At 40.2% G+C, this 21758-nt stretch overlaps 1 protein-coding gene across 2 annotated transcripts in view; it reads right to left on the reverse strand.

Moving 5' to 3' along the window:
- The window catches only part of pex5lb (peroxisomal biogenesis factor 5-like b), a 57516-nt gene that overhangs the window by 10414 nt on the left and 25344 nt on the right, over nt 1-21758 (reverse strand). For both annotated transcript variants that reach the window (XM_044368757.1, XM_044368756.1), the window contains 6 exons: nt 17612-17726; nt 14480-14743; nt 12656-12776; nt 11525-11612; nt 11022-11120; nt 2795-2914 (listed from right to left, as the gene is read on the reverse strand). In XM_044368757.1, coding sequence (XP_044224692.1) covers nt 2795-2914; nt 11022-11120; nt 11525-11612; nt 12656-12776; nt 14480-14743; nt 17612-17726 — 807 coding nt within the window. The remainder of the gene's footprint in view (nt 1-2794; nt 2915-11021; nt 11121-11524; nt 11613-12655; nt 12777-14479; nt 14744-17611; nt 17727-21758) is intronic.

Genomic DNA, 21758 nt, shown 5'->3' on the forward strand with positions numbered 1-21758 from the left:
TCAATAATTAATTATCAAACTGCCTCAAGGAACCAAATGATCTGGACGAGAGTTGCGAGGATTATTTCAGCCTGAAGACCAGGACCTGTGTAGACCTGCTGACGGAGTTCCTCAAGGCTCGATCCTGGAGCCTCTTTTATTCAACATTTACATGATCTCATTAAGTCAAACTACACATAACAATAACATCAGTTATAATTATGATGGAAAAGACCAAATTTAGTTTTTTTCCTCCCCGTAACTAAGCAACAACAGTCCCACAGACATGTTATATATATATATACAAATCAATGACTGAACGTACTTCAGCTCAACAAACAAGAGTGAAAATATTTGTTTGGTGCATAAAATGGTGAAAAACATGAATCAGTGTTTCTAAAAGTCCAACATGACGTCTTCAAATGTCTCATTTTGTCCAGAACTCAAAGATGTTCAGTTTACTGTCATCAATTATTAATCAATTATCAAAATAGTTGTTCATTAATTGACTAATTGTTGCAGCTCTGGTCTTTGTGTAATCATGGAGTTCAAATTAAATCAATAAAAAGACTAAAGTCTGTTTATTATTAATAATTATTTAATAAGGTGTGTTTGCTTTGAGTAAATATTTTTGTACTAATCTTTTATCTTAGTTCAGCGTCTGCACATCGTCTGATTTATTATGTTTTTTCTTCACTTGTTTCATTGTGTTGTTGTTGTTGTTGTTGTTGTTTATCCTGAGGAGACAATAAAAGTGACCTTGACCCTTGACCTTAAATACTGGCGTCTTAAAAACAAGCAGACTTAAAAAACACGTTCACGCTTATTTCCAGCAGGTTTGTCTCTGAGCCGTCTGGTATTTATTCTCTTTTTCATGTGTTTCTGTGCTTTTATTGTGTATTTATGTCCTGTATATGATACACTTCCTGTTTAATGTTTTTAAAACATTATTTAAAGCACTTTGTTGCTTTTCTGTAAAACAGATGTTCTGCTAATAAACTTGTCTTGCTGAAGGTTTTTGGTTTGTATTTATTTATTTTAAGATTTAAAAAACAACTCGATTTTTATGGAAAAATGTAAACTGTCATTTTATTTTCTCATGAACATCCAGCAGCTCATTTGTCTCTCTGTGTATCTGTGGAAATCTGTTTCAAATGATCGTCTTAATTGAAAAAGAATCAAGAAATTTTACAATGAGAATCAATTAAAAAATGTAAATATGATCATTTCTGTAGATATTATCAATAAAGCACAGCTGTCCTACATTACAGAAGTACCTGAAATGTCTTATTATATTATATCCCAACATTCAGTACATGCAGAGAAAAGCAGCACAACTCTCTTCATCTCACTTCTGATAAAAACTGAACAGAGGAACTCTGCTTTTTATTTTTATTTCACGCATGAACTCACGTCTGTCAGTTTTACTGTTGTAGTTTCAGATTAATGTTCAACAATTCACTGAACAGAAAGAGAGGAAACTGCTGCTCTGACAGAAGCCATATGTTCCCTGAACACCTCAAGGACAAAACACGCAGGTCACATGACTGCAGAGCCACAGAGCAACACACTGATACTGACTGAATGCTTGACTGTCCCGCTATCATTACAGACACCTGAACTAAGCACAGACGCCCCACTGTCCCGCTGTCATTACAGACACCTGAACTAACCACAGACGCTCCACTGTCCCGCTGTCATTACAGACACCTGAACTAACCACAGACGCCCCACTGTCCCGCTGCCATTACAGACACCTGAACTAACCACAGACGCCCCACTGTCCCGCTGTCATTACAGACACCTGAACTAACCACAGACGCCCCACTGTCCCGCTGTCATTACAGACACCTGAACTAACTACAGACGCTCCACTGTCCCGCTGTCATTACAGACACCTGAACTAACCACAGACGCCCCACTGTCCCGCTGTCATTACAGACACCTGAACTAACCACAGACGCTTCACTGTCCCGCTGTCATTACAGACACCTGAACTAACCACAGACGCCCCACTGTCCCGCTGTCATTACAGACACCTGAACTAACCAGACGCTTGATGAAACGTTCACTGTACGTAGGAGATCTGAGACATTAATAAATGCTGTTTGTGTTTCTGGTCTGTGATCTGTCACAGGTGTGAACAGATGTTTAATAACGTGTCGACATCAGACCACCTTCACCTCCGTCGCCGCGGTGATGTAACACCTGAGCGGAGGAGGGATTATGGGGGATTACTGATGCTGAGGCGAGAGGATTAAAATTACAGATTAATGCTGACAGAAATAATCTGTCATTATTAATAACGGCCTTCTTTCTTTGGAAATAAAAAGTGAGAGTTATAAAGGAGGAGTCGAACACAGGAAGTGAAATATGACATAACGTTAAAGGCACTCGGAGCGTCTCGTCTCTCACGCTGCCGTCAGGCGTGATCTGATTGGACGTCACAGTTCTGACGTCACTAATGTTTAGTCTTTATTATTATTACAAACCTCTTTTATTTATTATCATCATTATTATTTATTGTACTCTATTATATTTTATTAACATTTTACTATTTTATTATAATCTATTTATTTTGTGTAGTATTTTATCATTTTATTGATTGTTATTTTTATTGATTGTATTATCTTTTAATATTTATCTTTTTTCTAATTTAACTTTTTGAATAATTTTGGCTTTTGACTTATTTTGGTGCTCATCAGTCTCCATGTTTACCTTTATGTAGCTGTATGGTGCTACATACATGAAGTTTGATTGATTGATTGATTGATTGATTGATTGATTGATTGACATCATCAGAGAGTTTCTTTACCTTCTCTGCAGGTGAGACGGCGGGCGGGATCGGCCGCTGACCCTCCGTCTCCTCCAGCCAGTTCCTCCTGGCGAGCTCCTCCCACTCCGCCTGCATCTTGTCCCAGAACTCAGTGTCCGACTGAAAACACAGCAAACACTCTGATTATTGATCGCTCTTCTCTGAGCGATCAATAATTCATCATGTGACCTCCAGCTGCTGACGGCCGGCTGTCAAAGTCACGTTTCCAACATTCTGTTAATTCAGCGGTTTGTTATTTCCTGGTGTTAAATCTATAAATCTTTAATGGACCTGAGATCTAATATATAAATATATAATATGATCTAATATCTTTATAATGTGTAAATATATAAATGTGGATGAAACAACATGAATCATATAATCAGGAGAATTTGTTCAATAAATATCAATAAAAAAGAAAAACCAAACGTTGAAATATAAATAACAGAGTAAAAGTGTTTGTGTACATTTGAATTGTTTCATAAGATAATGACTTAAATTCAGTTCTAATTTATAAAACTTGAGCTACGATTGGATGGAAACTTAACGACTGGAAACTTCCATAAAACCATTTAAGAAACCAGAAGAAACAAACAGGCTGCAGAAGTTTCCTTCAGTATAACAGTAATCATGTTTCACTGCAGACTGCAGCTGCTTCACATGATGCTTAATGGAGACTGTTTGACTAAATGTGAACAAATCTGATGTAAAAACGAGTCAGCAGATAAATCTGAGGGGTGGTGAGATGATTAATGGGAGAGGAAAGAAGAAAAAAGCAGTAGTCAGCAGCAGTAAAGTTGGTCCTGAGGACCATTAAAGGATCAGTCTGCTGATTTTCTATATTTGTCTTCCAAACCAACAATGAATTGATCTACTGACCAGTACCGTGTGTGTATCAAAGCTGATATATCTGATTAAAAACACGTCAGTGAGTCACACCGCTGCACTGGGTCACATGATCCTTCATCATCAAGAGTTTGGTCACGTTAGTTTGTTTAGAAACGGCTCCAGAGACTAATAACAGCATCACGTTTTCAGTCTCTGGAGAGCAGTTCTGTGTACGGCAGACGCCACTGAGCATGTGCAGGAACGCTGTTCTGTTTACAGCTTCACTGCTGCAGATAAACAACCTCTGACTTTATACTGAAGTTCTTTTGAGAAGTTTACAATGTACTACACAGAACTACTCTCCTGAGACTGAAAACGTTTTACTGTTGTAGCTGCTGGAGGTGGAGCTAGTTTACACTACTTTATATACAGTTAGCTAGTTTAGTCCAGTGGTTCCCAACCTAGGGGTCGGGCCCCTCCAAAGGGTCAGCAGATAAATCTGAGGGGTGGTGAGATGATTAATGGGAGAGGAAAGAAGAAAAAACAAAGTTCTGATACACAAATCTGTTTTCAGTTTTTGGACTTTTTCTCTAATCTTTGATTTTTGCTGAAATATTGGATCATTTGAACATTTATTGAAATGAAAGCATGTGAGAAGTTTAGAGGGAAAAATCACTATTTGGTGGAGCTGTTAACAACTCATAGACATGTGAAATGTGACCCCGACTACACACTGCTTTTTGTAAGACGTCAAAAGACAAAAAGGTTGGAAACCACTGGTTTCATCTTTAACAATGTGTTGTATTTTAAAAGCTTGTTATATTATCCATTGTGTCAAATCTTCATCTGAAAAGTAACTAAAGCTGTCAAATAAATGTAGTGGAGTAGAAAGTACAATATTTCCCTCTGAAATGTAGAAAGTAGCATCACATGGAAATACTCAAGTAAAGTACAAGTACCTCTAAACTGTATTGAAGTACAGGACTTGAGTGAATGTACTACGACACCAGCTGACATCACTACAGCCCATCTGATGAGCTTTTATAGGGTCTTTCTCTGCTGATGGTTTTATTTTTTCTGTCATCATATTGGTTCAAACAGGCCGACATGTCGCATGTTTCCATCTGTCAGTTAACTCACAGAGCAGCTCACTGCTGAAACTAACTCCTGATGATAATAAGCTTTTAAAAAGGCTGTGGCATCAAACATGATGCTCTTCTCTTTCAGTTGTTCTCTGCAGCTTGAAAAAAGGTCTGAAGAAGAAACTGAGGTTTTAGTCTTAAAATCAGATACTTAAGGAGTTCAGCCTGTGGTTAATATTCATTTATAATGAAGCTGTGAGCTGTATGCACGACATGTTCATCATCTTATCATCATTAGCATCAATAATACTTTGCAATATCATGTAATAACTAACAAAAGGTTTTCCAGGCTTCCATGATTTTGTTATCAGGGACACTGAGGTTATTAGAAAGATAAAGTAACTAGAATATCAGCTTCATTGTTCTATAACACAAAACAAATTCAGATCAATTTATCCTAAACTCATATTTCAGTCTGTGTCCTTTATGTCCTGATGTTTGAATGTCAGACTCTCTGATCTCTGTCTGTCAGTCGCTGTGGATTAAAACACCTGCAGCTAAATTCAGAAAATGTCGGCTGTGATGAGAAACAAGAGAGCAGGAAGAGCTTTTACTCAGCGGCTCGTCAATCAGACCAGACAGTGATTGGTTCACTGAGCCGAGCTGACAGGATTCAAGAGCAGAACAGCATGAACTCATCGACACGAGTGTCTGAAAATTACATGTCTGACGGAGAAAATCTGCACTTTAATCACTGAGCTGTGAACTCGCTGTGAGCACCTCCAAACTCACCGAACAAAAAACACCATCATCACTGCCATCATCATCCTCATCATTATCCTGAAACATCCTGAAACACCCTGAAACATCCTGAACCATCCTGAAACATCCTGAAACACCCTGAAACATCCTGAAACATCCTGAAACACCCTGAACCATCCTGAACCATCCTGAACCATCCTGAAACATCCCGAAACCATCCTGAACCATCCTGAAACATCTCGAACCATCCCGAAACATCCCGAAACATCCTGAACCATCCTGAAACATCCTAAAACATCCTGAACCATCCTGAAACATCCCGAAACATCCCGAACCATCCCGAAACACCCTGAAACGTCCTGAAACGTCCTGAACCGTCCTGAAACATCCTGAAACACACTGAAACATCCTGAAACCATCCTGAAACATCCCGAAACATCCCGAAACCATCCCGGAAACATCCCGAAACATCCTGAACCATCCTGAAACATCCTGAACCATCCTGAACCATCCTGAAACATCCTGAACCATCCTGAAACATCCCGAACCATCCTGAAACATCCCGAAACATCCCGAACCATCCTGAACCATCCTGAACCATCCTGAAACATCCCGAACCATCCCGAAACATCCTGAACTGTCCTGAAACATCCTGAAACCATCCTGAAACACCCTGAAACACCCTGAAACATCCTGAAACATCCCGAAACACCCTGAAACATCCTGAACCATCCTGAACCATCCTGAAACATCCCGAACCATCCCGAAACCATCCCGGAAACATCCCGAAACATCCTGAACCATCCTGAAACATCCTGAACCATCCTGAACCATCCTGAAACATCCTGAACCATCCTGAAACATCCCGAACCATCCTGAAACATCCCGAAACATCCCGAACCATCCTGAACCATCCTGAACCATCCTGAACCATCCTGAAACATCCCGAACCATCCCGAAACATCCTGAACTGTCCTGAAACATCCTGAAACCATCCTGAAACACCCTGAAACACCCTGAAACATCCTGAAACATCCCGAAACACCCTGAAACATCCTGAACCATCCTGAACCATCCTGAAACATCCTGAACCATCCTGAAACACCCTGAAACATCCTGAACCATCCTGAACCATCCTGAAACATCCTGAACCATCCTGAAACATCCTGAACCATCCTGAACCATCCTGAACCATCCTGAAACATCCCGAACCATCCCGAAACATCCCGAACCATCCTGAAACATCCTGAACCATCCTGAACCATCCTGAAACATCCTGAACCATCCCGAAACATCCCGAACCATCCCGAAACATCCCGAAACATCCTGAACCATCCTGAACCATCCTGAACCATCCTGAAACATCCCGAACCATCCCGAAACATCCTGAACTGTCCTGAAACATCCTGAAACCATCCTGAAACACACTGAAACACCCTGAAACATCCTGAAACATCCCGAAACACCCTGAAACATCCTGAACCATCCTGAACCATCCTGAAACATCCCGAACCATCCCGAAACATCCCGAAACATCCTGAACCATCCTGAAACATCCTGAACCATCCTGAACCATCCTGAACCATCCTGAACCATCCCGAACCATCCCGAAACATCCTGAACCATCCTGAAACATCCTGAAACATCCTGAACCATCCTGAGACATCCCGAAACATCCCGAACCATCCCGAAACACCCTGAAACGTCCTGAAACATCCTGAACCATCCTGAAACATCCTGAAACACACTGAAACATCCTGAAACCATCCTGAAACATCCTGAAACGTCCTGAAACCATCCTGAAACGTCCTGAACCGTCCTGAACCGTCCTGAACCATCCTGAACCATCCTGAAACATCGTGAACCATCCTGAAACATTCTGAAACACCCTGAATCATCCTGAACATCCTGAAACATCCTGAAACACCCTGAAACATCCTGAAACACCCTGAAACATACTGAAACCGTCCGAACCGTCCCGAACTGTCCCGAAACGTCCCAAAACGTCCGGAACCGTCCTGAACCATCCTGAAACGTCCTGAAACATCCTGAAACGTCCTGAAACATCCTGAAACGTCCTGAAACATCCTGAACTGTCCTGAAACATCCTTAAACGTCCTGAAACATCCTGAAATGTCCTGAACCGTCCTGAAACATCCTGAAACGTCCTGAACTGTCCTGAAATGTCCTGAACTGTCCTGAAACATCCTGAAACATCCTGAACTGTCCTGAAACATCCTGAACCAACCCACACCCACTCCATTACTGGGACTTAATGACTCATAACATGAACCTTTGAGAACTTATGGTGGTGGTTACTGCTGTGTTGTGTTTGTTGTTGTTGACATGTGATGACACAGCTGCTTGACCAATCACAGGTGACAGCCCTACGAGTGCCTGGAGCTGAAGTTAATCCCACCTCCTAACGGTGCTGATTTTTAGCTCCTGGAACTTGTCTCTGTTGGAGAACAGCGGGAACAGGAGGAAAACCAGAGACGACAGCTACAAGTTCAGTTACGGGTCGGAGAGTCCTGTTAAAACACCACAACTTACTACGAAATATATGACCTAACATGAAAACCAGTTAGCACTGAGCAGTACTGTCCAAATAGTTCAAATAGTTTGAAATAATTAGCAAAAATTAATGGATACAAAGTTGAAATAGTTAGCATTATATTAGTTGATGATATTGCTAAATTGCCCACTAGTATCCACTTTTAATGTTACTGGGCATCCACTTTGACGGGTGGTGTTAGCACCAACCAGTTAGTCTTCATCCTTGAAGTCTTTCCTCTTGTCAAACCAAAAAACACTTTCTGAAAAGCAGAAATTTCACCTTTGTGTCTCTCGTCTTTTTCCAGTATTGAATGAGTTCTTTGTGGTCCAGTGAGTGTTTTCTGCCCGCTGGCCTCAGGGGGCAGTAATGAGCACATTACAGGTTCACCAGGATGAGGCCAAGAACACCCTGCTTCTCCAAAACTTACTTCAGATGCAACTTGACTCACAGACAACGTTCAGTAAGAACAAATAATATCAGCTGATTAATTACTATCAGATTATTTATAATAATAATACCAATATTGGTATCAAAGATCCAGAATTGGTCGGAAACTAATGAAGACATCAGAATCTAATGGTGGATCTGAATTGGGATCTGTTTGGATAAATTGATGAGTTATCACCGCAGTTATAACATGTAAGTGATAGTAACGGGCTGCTGTCTGATTCCTCCTCGGTGGATATCAGCTGGTATTTCAGCTGGTGTTTTTGTCTGTATTGATGGAACCCGTGTGCATCCAGACACCATCTAAGAACGAGTATCTTTTTGTAAACACTCAATTAATGCTCAGGTTTGTGTGCGATGCAGACATGTAATTACTTGCTGTACTGGTGTAGGGGGGACGGGTCTGCCCATGACATCTTGATGGAGAGTGTACTGGTTAGAGCGTGAGGAGGGACGGCGCTCTGCTCGGAGACGGTGGCCGCTCTTTAAAGACGTGGTTGACAGCAGTCGTCATAGGACTGCTCAGGCGCAGGTGTGTGTGTTAAATATGAAACATGTCCACCCTGTTTATTTTAGCCTTCACTTAAACTGGTACAGCTTATCAGAGGGATGTTATGGGACGTGCACAGCTACTGCATAGACGCTTACTAATGACTTAGACTCCACTGCTTGCAGGGTGAAACCAGGAGAAGGTCTCTCCCAGCGGAGGATGTGACGGCTCATTTCATCAGAAACAGCTGATCAGCTAACATGCTTCAGTCTGTTCTCTTTCTATTCCCTGAAACAACACAGACAGACAGAAACCTGCCTGCAAACAGCTTGTAAATAAACGTGCTGATTAAATTCTGCATGTTGAGAAATAAAATAAGGGAGCTCAAGTGTCTCCAGTAACACGGACCGGATCTCCGGAGCTGGAGGCGGCTTGAATCCTCTGCAGATACGCAGCTTCATTAAAATTCAACTTGCTTCATGAATGTGCGTGCTCCGTACGCCCAGTGGAAACAGGCTTTTTACTTTTATTATTTATGACTTTCTTTAAGAGGCCACGTTACCTCTGTGACTGGTGTCAGATGACCTGATATAACTGGTACCAGTGTCTCAGCCTGTTAGCCTGCTGGATGATGATGGTGATGTGATGTTTCTGAGCAGGCTCCTCATCCGCCAGACGTTGTTTTGTCTGCATAGTAAAATATTCATACGCTGCACAGCTCAATGATTTTTCTTGTTTTGACAATCTGAGTAATTTAATTTTTGTTTGTTCGAAGCTGCGTCCGGCGAGGGGCTTACAGCCGACCGGCTGACTGTCCACCGCACATGCTCAGTGCAGGTTTCTAGCCTCATATCATCTTTATATAATCAGCTGCTCGTTCTATCTTTAGTCTTCATGTTGTTGCTGTTTCTGCATCATCACATAATCTTCTTCCTCTGATCTGATTTTTTTATTTTTAAATCTGTTTCTTTATTGAGGTCATTTTATTTTAGTCTCATCTGAATAATCCTTCCTGTTATTGTCCTGTAAAACATTCGGATAATATCAATAAAAATATGAAGTGAAGCCTCCGACGTATGACGCTGACGGACTCTAAAACATAAGAAATCACATTTTAATTAAAAACTATAATTTATAACAACAAAACAAATGAATTAATGCTTGTTTTACACTTTTAAATGACTGATGTGTTCAACTGATTTAACGTCTTTTACGTGTCTCGTCACATTTAAACAAAAATACAATAAACTACTGAATCAAAGTGCAGTGAAACAAACTGCAGGTTTAGCAGGATGCTGCGGATCAGCTGATGATGAGATGTGAGAGCTGGTTCATGATGACGGAGGAGAACCTGAGAGCAGCGCAGAGCTGCTGGATGTGCAGTTTTTAAAGGAAACAGCTGATTATATTCTGGACGAGGCTCATTGTTCTGTAATAATTATCTGTCTGGAGCAACGTCCTTGTATTTTTAAGTGGATCTCTGAGTTTTTTTCTTCTACTGCAAAAAATGTTTTTGCAATCTGAAACATGCAAACAGCAACATGTCGAAAAAACATGAAAGCATCAGGAGAGCAAGACTTCAGACTGTCAGACATTATAACTTTAATCTCAAGATGTTCTGACTTGTCTCCATTAACAGTCGTGTGAATCAGCTCACAGACGACTATCACTGATCACTGTCACACTGAAGGAAACTTCTTCAGCCTGTATCTTCTCTGTGGATTTATGGAGGTTTACTGGTGATGACATCAGAGGTAATGACCTCCTCAGGAAGTGTACGGCACACTGAACCATGTCAATATGAGTCTCATATATGACCTACATTCAACACGACTCCACATGAGTGATAATGTTGCTCCGTAACTGCTGGATGTGGAAATAAACTGTTTGCTAACAAGTTCAACACATCAGCCTGAATGTGTCAGTGTGGCGTTCACTGCCACAACAAAACATCAGTTAATGCAGGTTTAAAGTTGATCAAGTTTGTTTATGTCTGTCCAGCTGTGTGTGTGTGTGTGTGTGTGTGTGTGTGTGTGTGTGTGTGTGTGTGTGTGTTTGTACCTCAACAGCAGCCTTCGCTCTGACAAACTCGTCCTCCAGAGACTCGTTTCTGGCCAGCAGGGAACGAGTCCGTCTGCACTGTCTGGACGCCCCACAGTCCTACACACACACACACACACACACACACACACACACACACACAGGAAGGTCAGCCAGCAGTCATCAGGTAAAACAAACCCACAGACGCCAAAAAAACTTGTGACCAAAGTCAAATAGACTTTAAAACAGACGCCTGAACTAACCACCAGCTGTTTCTGCAGGGAGCGCTCTATTATCCCACGCTCCCCGAACTACACACTGTCCCTCTGCACTCAGTGTGCCGTTCAAACCCCATAGTGAGTAGTACTGCAGTGTGAGTACTGTGAGTAGTACTGTGAGTAGTACTGTGAGTAGTACTGCAGTGTGAGTATTGTGAGTAGTACTGTGAGTAGTACTGTGTAGTACTGTGAGTAGTACTGTGAGTAGTACTGTGAGTAGTACTGTGAGTAGTACTGCAGTGTGACCTGTGTTGATGATATGAAGTCGAGATCGTCGAAGCTGTGGATGTCGAAGGACGTCTTCATCACTGGATCCGTTTTAAACTCTGCAGACCTGAAACACAGCGGAGAGCAGCGTTGGGAGTTCATTACAGACACAACACACTGTTCTTACAGTCTGAGCAGCAGTAAAGTTGGTCCTGAGGGCCATTAAAGGATCAGTCTGCTGATTTTCTATATTTGTCTTCCAAACCAACAATGAATTGATCTACTGACCAGTACCGTGTGTGTATCAAAGCTGATATATCTGATTAAAAACACGTCAGTGAGTCACATCGCTGCACTGGGTCACATGATCCTTCATCATGAAGAGTTTGGTCACGTTAGTTTGTTTAGAAACGACTCCAAAGACTAATAACAGCATCTAGTTTTCAGTCTCTGGAGAGCAGTTCTGTGTACGGCAGACGCCACTGAGCATGTGCAGGAACGCGGTTCTGTTTACAGCTTCACTGCTGCAGATAAACAACCTCTGACTTTATACTGAAGTTCTTTACAATGTACTACACAGAACTACTCTCCTGAGACTGAAAACGTTTTACTGTTGTAGCTGCTGGAGGTGGAGCTAGTTTACACTACTTTATATACAGTTAGCTAGTTTAGTCCAGTGGTTCCCAACCTAGGGGTCGGGCCCCTCCAAAGGGTCAGCAGATAAATCTGAGGGGTGGTGAGATGATTAATGGGAGAGGAAAGAAGAAAAAACAAAGTTCTGATACACAAATCTGTTTTCAGTTTTTGGACTTTTTCTCTAATCTTTGATTTTTGCTGAAATATTGGATCATTTGAACATTTATTGAAATGAAAGCATGTGAGAAGTTTAGAGGGAAAAATCACTATTTGGTGGAGCTGTTAACAACTCATAGACATGTGAAATGTGACCCCGACTACACACTGCTTTTTGGTCTATTTCATGGACCAAATAATTATAATTAATGTGAAAAAGCCTCCGAAAGATGAAGATGAGTCAAACTGAGGTCCTCATGTTCGTCCCTGCAGACTCTGTGGACGCTTAAACACTGATGCAGGTGTCATCTTTGACTCTGGCTGTTGGTTCTGATGAAGCAGGATGAAGGTAAAAGTGTATTTTTTGTGTGTTTTTACCACAGCAGTTCACTGGAGGAATGGTGGGAGGTGCATCTCTTCTCGCATCTCCTCCTGCAGCCGCCGTCCTCCACGTCCAGGTTCACCTCGTCCCATTTGTCCAGAGGAGACGACAGACTGACTGTGAGCACATCAACAACACACGTTTACTACTTCAAACACCTCTGTGAAGACATGTTACCACTGAGTTCAAACTGAGTTCTGCCTCTATGAAGCTTTGGAGGGAGCTAAATATGAATATATCACACTGTAATGTATATAAAATACAACACGTTAGACTCTGGTAGAACCATAAAGTCTCTGGACTTATTTTCCATCATCTGATGTTTTCACTGTCCATCAACCGTTTAACAAGAAGGAGACAGACGTTGACAAAACTATCAAAATAAAACACAAGAATTTTCCTTAAATGTTTGACGCTTTCATTACTATAAAAACCTGCCCTGCTGTCTGGGTGTAAAAGGACAAAGAGGTGAAGCAGGGAGTTAAATTCTCATCAGAGTGAAAGCTCAGATTAAAGTCGGCCTCGACTGGTTTTTACTCACAACTGACTGGATTCAAAGCTTTTAACTAAATGAGCGAGGACGTGAGGAGAAGCAGAGACGCTAAAAACAAACTGTCTGACCTGGAGTCTGTTACTCTGATGTTTGTTTGGTTCTGGCAGAAAACCAACATTCAGACCAGAAAAATAAACTTCACATTAAATCAAAGTGGTACAAAAACAAAAAAAGTTTTAAAAAATGTTCAGTATCTGTACCAGTATGGAACCTTTAAAGCTTCATTTATTGACTTTTTGTCCATTTGTCTGTGAACTCAATATCTGACATATAATCAGCTTATGAAGCATTTGTGGCTAACATGTTAGCAGACAGCAGACACAGAGCTTCATCATCCCACTGACAGTGTAAATTATTACTTGTGGAGTTCCTCAGGGTTCTAGTCTCGGTCCTTTATAGTTTTATTTTGGTTAAAGCTGCTTTGTTTTGTCTTTTTGTTACTTTATTTTTGGCTGCAGCAGAAACAAACTGTAAATTAGCATGATATTTGTTTCCACCTGATGACTCTAAACCCTCCTTTTAGCTTCCAGACACATATTAGAATTAATTTAATGTTCATATAATAGTATGAATTAGTGGAGCTTTAACAAACTAAGTCAAACTACTCAACACATCAATGTTAAATAAAGAGTTTTGTTAAATCAAATGTTTGAAAGTGTTGAGGATGGACCAATAGCGGAGGTGACAAAAATGTTCTTTCTGTCAGGAACCGCTGCTCTAAACGAAGCATTTAAAAACACACAATATGTGTCCGTTTGATACTCGGAGCAACAGACACATTTCAGTTGTTAGATTTGGCTCTAATGACCTGCAGAGTGAAAACGATGCAGGTGATGTTCTTTAATACATACTGTTCAGGTCAAATTTGACCCATTTTTACATTTGAGAGCAGTAAAAGCAAACTAAACACTTTTCTTTTCTCCTGTAATTGTGTGACGTTTCCTAAAGTGACCCAGAATATACAAAAATGGAAATATTTCAACTTTTTGTGCAGCTGATTTTTACATTTGTATGTTTCATTCTTCACATACAATAACGCTTGTTATGTTCTCCTGTTTTATGTAACATCGGACCATATTATTGTCTGACTGTCTATAAATAAATAGTGAAAACCTAAAGAACACACTGTCTCTGCTCTCTGAAAGCTTCATTATGGTTTAATCACCCATTTATCAATGATTGATGAGGATCTGTGGTTCTGAAGGAACACGTGAAGGTTACGAAGCAGCTGAGTATGTTGATACTGTGTCCTCCCAGGCTGTGGTACCTGAGTCCAGAGAGATCCTCTCAGGTGTTCTGGGACTGGCAGGAAGCTGCTCCACCTCCACCTGGATCAGCTCCGTCTCGTCGGGTCTCATCCGGCGCCGAGGGCTCCTCGAGCTGCCCTTCCTCCTCAGAGGGCTCCTCCTGCGATCCTTGTTGCCGCAGCTGCCGATGCTGCTGCCCCCGCTGCTGCCCCCGCTGCTGCTGCCGCCGCTGCTGCTCTCCCCCGGCTCGCTGAGGTCCACCAGGTCCAGAGCTGTGGACAGGACTGCAGGATGGAAGGACAGAGGATTAATATCCGACAACATCGAAGCGTTATCAGACAATCTGCAGCTGCAACTTCATGGTCTGTTTAGAGGCTTCAGGTTCTGCTGCTGTTTGAACAGTGATGCTGCTGAAATTACATTTTAATGTGTGAACACTGTTGTAATTCCACAACTTTAGCCTGTTGGACCAGAACACAAACACAACAGGCGTCAGTCAAACAGAAACGGTGTGCTGATGTTGATTTTGTAAGGCAACAACAACAACAACAACAGAACTTTCCATCAACCATAAATGCAGCAGGCTGCTGTTTATCACCTGCTGGTAACCAGTAAAGAAACGTCTCCAAGTCCAACACAGAACATATGTTCACGTTTGAGTAACTTTTCAGCCAAATGAGTATTAAAATAAGCTGCCAGCCGTCAGATACAACCGTAAACTAATGAAAACTCCTGAGAAAACACGTTGAAACTATCTGCTGACCCGTTTTATAGATGATTAACCCAGAAAATAATCAGCAGATTAATCGATAATGTAAATAATTGGTAGTTGTAGCCCAACAATAAATGATAAAATACAGTATTATGTGCATATCGGGCCTGATTTGAGCTCCATCATGTGACCTTTACTTGTCATCATCAAACTGTGGAAACATGATCTTCAGTTTGTACCTGAACAGATGAGATTTCAGCTGCTGTCTCCACGTTTAGCCTCAGTTTCAGTTTCTGAGACGTGAACGGTTTTTACAGAAACAAACAAACAGAGCAGTTAGTCTGCTTAAGACTCCTAATGAACGCTGTGAGGAGGACGGGGGCCGACAGGAGGACAGAGGAGGTCAGAGGTGTTAATTAATGGCTGCTGTACCTGCTGAGTTGGAGGTGACAGATGGGCAGAGAGGAGGAAGGAGGACGGCCAAGGACGGAAAGTTAGAGGAGAGAGAGAGGAAGCTGGACCAGAACAGAGAGGAAGACCACCAACCGACTCACCCACAGAGACTAAACACAACTTCAAATGAACTGGGATCCAGTTGTGATGCACTATGGAAATGGTTTCCCAAAGTCCAAGACAACAACACAAAGATATTCAGTTTACTGTCATAGAGACAACAGAAACCAGAAAATAGAAGCTGCAATCAGAGAATTTTGACTTTTTTTCTTAAAAATTGACATAAAACAATGACTTGATTAATCAACTGCAGCTGAGTTGCAGCTCATCATGTTTTAATCTTCATTTCTACACAAACAGAACCTGAGACTTTCTTTCTTTCCCCGTACGGATCAACACACTGAACGTTTCAATAAAGTTTATTCAAACAACATAATGTTGACAAAAAGAGAAAAAGGCAGCGTTACTTTGTGCAGCTCTACTAGAAAACTATTTCTATTTTGCATCACTGTGAATGTCCAGGAGAGACAATATATGTATATATATATATATGCTCTGTTATCTCTGTATGTAAAGATCTGCTATTCTGCCCTTTTTACAACATATCTGTGACATTTTATTCATAAATGCATCTTTCCCTCCTGACCTCCAGCAGGCTGTTGAAACCATGTTTTAAAACTTCATCCACATCCTGCAGCGTCTCATTCAGCAAACAGTCAGCTGTAAAGACTTTTATCTGCTACGTCCAACTAGCCCCAAATTTCAATATTTCACATAATTTATAAAGAGTGATTTCCCAGCAGGAGGCCTGACCATCAGTCTGATCCGTCTCAACACGACGTACAGCCTCCGACCACAGAGGGTGAAAAATAAACAGGATTATTATTCTCAGGAAACAAACACATTCATATTTTTTAACATTAATTTATTTTGGTAACGCTTTATTTTAAAGGTCTCCTGATTTTATACAGATTTCCTGGAAATCTTTTGAGTAATTTGCAGGTATTTAAATTTTTAGGACATTTGGTACAAATTATAAGAAAAAAACTGAAAAAGTGTTTAAGTTTAGTTCCCATTATAGAGCATCTGGGTTCATACGTCATACTGTCAAGACTCTTGACAGTTAACTGACAAAAAACACTCAGTTTTTAGTGTCGTAGCAGATCAGGTTGATTCTGCTGTGTAATTGTTCATTCTCAGAATGATGTCATGTGGTAGTTTACAGGAAATGTGCTCGTTATAGAGTTTTTAATAAACTACCTAATATGCTAAAATGTAGTTCGACAGATAAAACTCCTCACTGAGAACCGAGTATTTTCTCTCAGTTAAAGAAAAATGACCAAATAAACCAACTCAACACTTTCTGAAGTTCTTTCGAACAATTTGAACCACCTGCAAAATACAACAAATTACATTACGTTACATGTTACGTTATGTTACAACAAGTTACGTTACGTTACAACAAGTTACGTTACGTTAAGTTACAACAAATTACATTATGTTACTTGTTACGTTACGTAACAACAAGTTACTTTATGTTACAACATGTTACGTTATGTTAAGTAACATCAGTGTGTAATGAAGTGTACTGATGTATCTGTTTCATTGGAAGATGAAGTTTGATTTGTTGCTGCTTGGAGACATTTTAAGTCTCCAATAATGTTTTTTCTAATTTATGGTTAAAAAAATCTACGAGCTGGTTTTTTGACAGAAGCAGCTACAACAGTAACATGCTGCTCTAACACTGATGCTTCAGTATTAATAATCTAATGATGTCATATATAATAATGTATTGTACATGACACTGACTTGTATGAACTTGTCTAGTTGCGTGACACAATTAAAATAATTTATTCACAAGTATAAAAACAGGAGGGTGCAAACAGAGCAGAGAGGATGGAGGTGTTTGTGAGCAGCAGAGGATCCTGCAGAGCTGTGGAGGACAGTGTGTGTGTGTGTGTGTGTGTGTATAATTACGGGAGTCTACCTGCTGTGTTGGAGGTGAGGGGTCGGGTGGAGGGGGCGTCGCTCCGGCTCTCCAACAGGAAGTCATCGATGGAGGGACTCAGCAGAGGTCGACTCTCCTGCTGCTCGCCGACCAGCTGGAGACACAAACACTGAGTCAGACACATTCTCACATCTGATGGAGCTTCATCACTCACCACCATCTCACCCAGGATTTCTGTCATTACTGTGGCCGTAAATGTTTGACTTTGCAGCAGCTTTTCTCAAAAATTTTCATATAATTTGTGATGTTTTAATTTGCTCTTTTTGTGGTAAAATTGCAGGAACTGGGAAAATAATGTGATTTATTTAAACTGGTACCAGTGAAGAGTCGTATGTAACGACTTCCTGCAGATCACAGAAACAACTATATTTCAGCTGAACATGAGAACCATGAGGACTCAACGTTCTATAAACAGAAAATACTGTACTTGAGTTCCATTTATAACCTTTATTAAATAAACTTTCAGCTCAACATCAGCAGCAAATAAAATCATCAATAATGTTATTAAAATAAATCTAGTTGGATGTTTATGTTTGAGGCAGATTATGTCTCCGGACTCACTGAATCAAACCTCATCTGGGAACATTTGGGAACATTTGGGAACAGTTTTGCTCGTCTATGGCATCGTGTTTGTTGGCAGGTGAGATTTGTCGTCAGTTACCGCCACACCAAACGCCACGATTGGTCCAAACCACAAGCAGCTGCTGATTTAGACGTTTATGCAGAAAAGTTGCTGTAATTTAGTAAAACTGAAGATCATAAATGTTGCAGAGATCTGTTGAACTCGTGTTAATTATTGCGACGGCAGAATCGTAGTGAATTATTCTCTGTGAAGCTGCGCATAAACCCTGTCCGGCTGCGAACCTCGACCACCTGCAGGATCCAGGTGTGTAGGTGATGCTTGCTTGAATCAAACCTCATCTGGGAACATTTGGGAACGTTCGGGAACGTTTGGGAATAGTTTTGCTCGTCTATGGCATCGTGTTTGTTGGCAGGTGAGATTTGTCGTCAGTTGCCGCCACACCAAACGCCACGATTGGTCCAAACCACAAGCAGCTGCTGATTCAGACGTTTCATGCAGAAAAGTTGCTGTAATTTAACTAAACTGCAGCTCATAAATATTGTGGAGATTTCTTGAATTCCTGTTAATTATAAACTCAAAATTTCCTGGAGGAAGTGATTTATGAACTACAGTCTCTCTCTGGTGGATCAGGATCAGCTGTAACATCAGGCTGCAACAAACAATTAACTTCTTGGTTAATCGATTAATCGTTTGGTCTATAAAATGTAATAAACAAACAAAACAAAATGTAATAAAACAGTGGGAATATTTACCTCCTGTTATGTTTCTTTTGTGAGGCTAAACCAACAGTCAGTCATCAAATGAACATTAAAGCTGTGTTTCTTGCTGTAATCATTCCTCCTGTTCATACTGACCATTAGAAGATCCCTTCATAATGACCTTACAATGGAAGTGATGGGGGACAAAATCCACAGTCTGAAGCTAATATGAAGCTTCAGCGTCCAAATGAGTCAAATCCAGTAGATATCTTTCAACGTTACAGTCTTTTTAGTGCCAAAGTTCCTCTTTTTGTTACTATACTTCCACCTGCAGCTCAACAGGGAAACACTGATCAACACGTTTCACCTTTTTTCTGACATTTTATGGACCAAACAACTGACCGATTAGTCAAGTCAATAACAGATTCATTGATACTGAAAATGATCCTCAGTTTCAGCTCTGAAGATCAACGTCTGAAGCACCAATAAAGTCAACTGAACCAATATAAATGAGTGATTTCATCATGTCTAATTAACCCAAACCAGCAGTCATCCCCCAAGCTGCTGCTGCACTTATAAAATTATCTCTTATTTATCATCCATCTGTCGGACATCATCCGACAGAATCAACATAAATGCGGCTTGATGACAGCTGTGACATTTAAAAAGATCAATCACACTGAAAGTTTATCCCACAACCGGACCTGCAGTGAGCAGCTCTGTCAACACTGTGATGTTTGTGAAGCAGCTCTATGTTCCCAATATACAATAAATCTTATAATCTACAAACTAAATGTTCCATTTTTTTTTAACTTTTTTTATCAGCTGCAGCAACAACAAGCTGACAGCAAGCGCTAATCTGTTAGCTTGATGCTAACATTTCACTTCCTGGCTGAAATTCCACTTTTACAGCATCATTGTGTTTGAGGTTTGTATGAAATGATGCATTTCTACTGGTTCACACAAACACTTTCACTCTTACTGAAGCTACGTTCAGGTTCCACATGTGTTTTAAGAACTGGCAAAAAAAAGGAGAAAAACAGCAAGTGAGAAAAATAAAAGAAACATCCACAGATCCCATTATAAAAGGATGACGTGATAACTGGAAATGTTTCTAAATGAGTCCCAAACTCAGGTTTCATGTGTCTTTAAAAGCGTAAAGAACTATTTTGCAGTTGTGTTTGTGTGAAGCCTGGAAACATTTTCAGAGAGCAGCAGAGGACTCAGTGATACAAATTTAATCCTTAAATCCATTCATGTGCACAGCTGCTGCTGATTTCTGAGTTACAATCTCTTTAAATGTTTAATTCATCAGAGCTGCTGCTGACGGGACAAACGCAAACAGCACGAAGAGAAGAAGAAGAAGAAGAAGAAGAAGAACTGACGACAGGCTGAAGGAGTTTAAACTCCAGAGGTGGAAGAGAGTCAACCAAACATTTATCTCTCTACACATGATGTGATACTGCTGATCAGTGATGGAAAGTAACTACGTACATTCACCCAAGTTCTGTATTTAAGTACAATGTTGAGGTACTTGTACTTTACTTGAGTATTTCCATGTGATGCTACTTTCTACATTTCAGAGGGAAATATTGTACTTTCTACTCCACTACATTTATTTGACAGCTTTAGTTACTTTTCAGATGAAGATTTGACACAATGGATAATATAACAAGCTTTTAAAATACAACACATTGTTAAAGATGAAACCAGTGGTTTCCAACCTTTTTGTCTTTTGACGTCTTACAAAAAGCAGTGTGTAGTCGGGGTCACATTTCACATGTCTATGAGTTGTTAACAGCTCCACCAAATAGTGATTTTTCCCTCTAAACTTCTCACATGCTTTCATTTCAATAAATGTTCAAATGATCCAATATTTCAGCCAAAATCAAAGATTAGAGAAAAAGTCCAAAAACTGAAAACAGATTTGTGTATCAGAACTTTGTTTTTTCTTCTTTCCTCTCCCATTAATCATCTCACGACCCCTCAGATTTATCTGCTGACCCTTTGGAGGGGCCCCGACCCCTAGGTTGGGAACCACTGGACTAAACTAGCTAACTGTATATAAAGTAGTGTAAACTAGCTCCACCTCCAGCAGCTACAACAGTAACATGCTGCTCTAACACTGATGCTTCACTATTAATAATCTAATGATGTCATATATAATAATATATCAGTCAGAGGGACCAAACCACTACTTTTACTGCAATACTTTAACTACATCAAGCTCATAATACTTATGTACTTTTACTGCAATACTTTAACTACATCAAGCTCATAATACTTATGTACTTTTACTGCAATACTTTAACTACATCAAGCTCATAATACTTATGTACTTTTACTGCAATACTTTAACTACATCAAGCTCATAATACTTATGTACTTTTACTGCAATACTTTAACTACATCAAGCTCATAATACTTATGTACTTTTACTGCAATACTTTAACTACATCAAGCTCATAATACTTATGTACTTTTACTGCAATACTTTAACTACATCAAGCTCATAATACTTATGTACTTTTACTGCAATACTTTTACTACATCAAGCTCATAATACTTATGTACTTTTACTGCAGCTTCAGACCAGAAAGCATCAGCACGTCTTTAGTTTCTGGACCAACCAAAGATTTTGTTCGTCCTGTTTTTATGTTCATCACTTATTTTTATTCATGAATTGACTGACTGTATTAATATATATTGTTTTTTTATTTAGTGTCTCTGTGGCTCCACTAACATCATGTTAGTTTCATGTCTTGTTTGTTTCATTTGAACACTTCAGTATTAAATGAACCAACGGTTCAGACAAAGTCTGCCGAGGTAGAAACTGTGGAATAAA

Source organism: Thunnus albacares, chromosome 12 (assembly GCF_914725855.1).
Source record: "Thunnus albacares chromosome 12, fThuAlb1.1, whole genome shotgun sequence".
Classification (NCBI taxonomy): Eukaryota; Metazoa; Chordata; class Actinopteri; order Scombriformes; family Scombridae; genus Thunnus; species Thunnus albacares.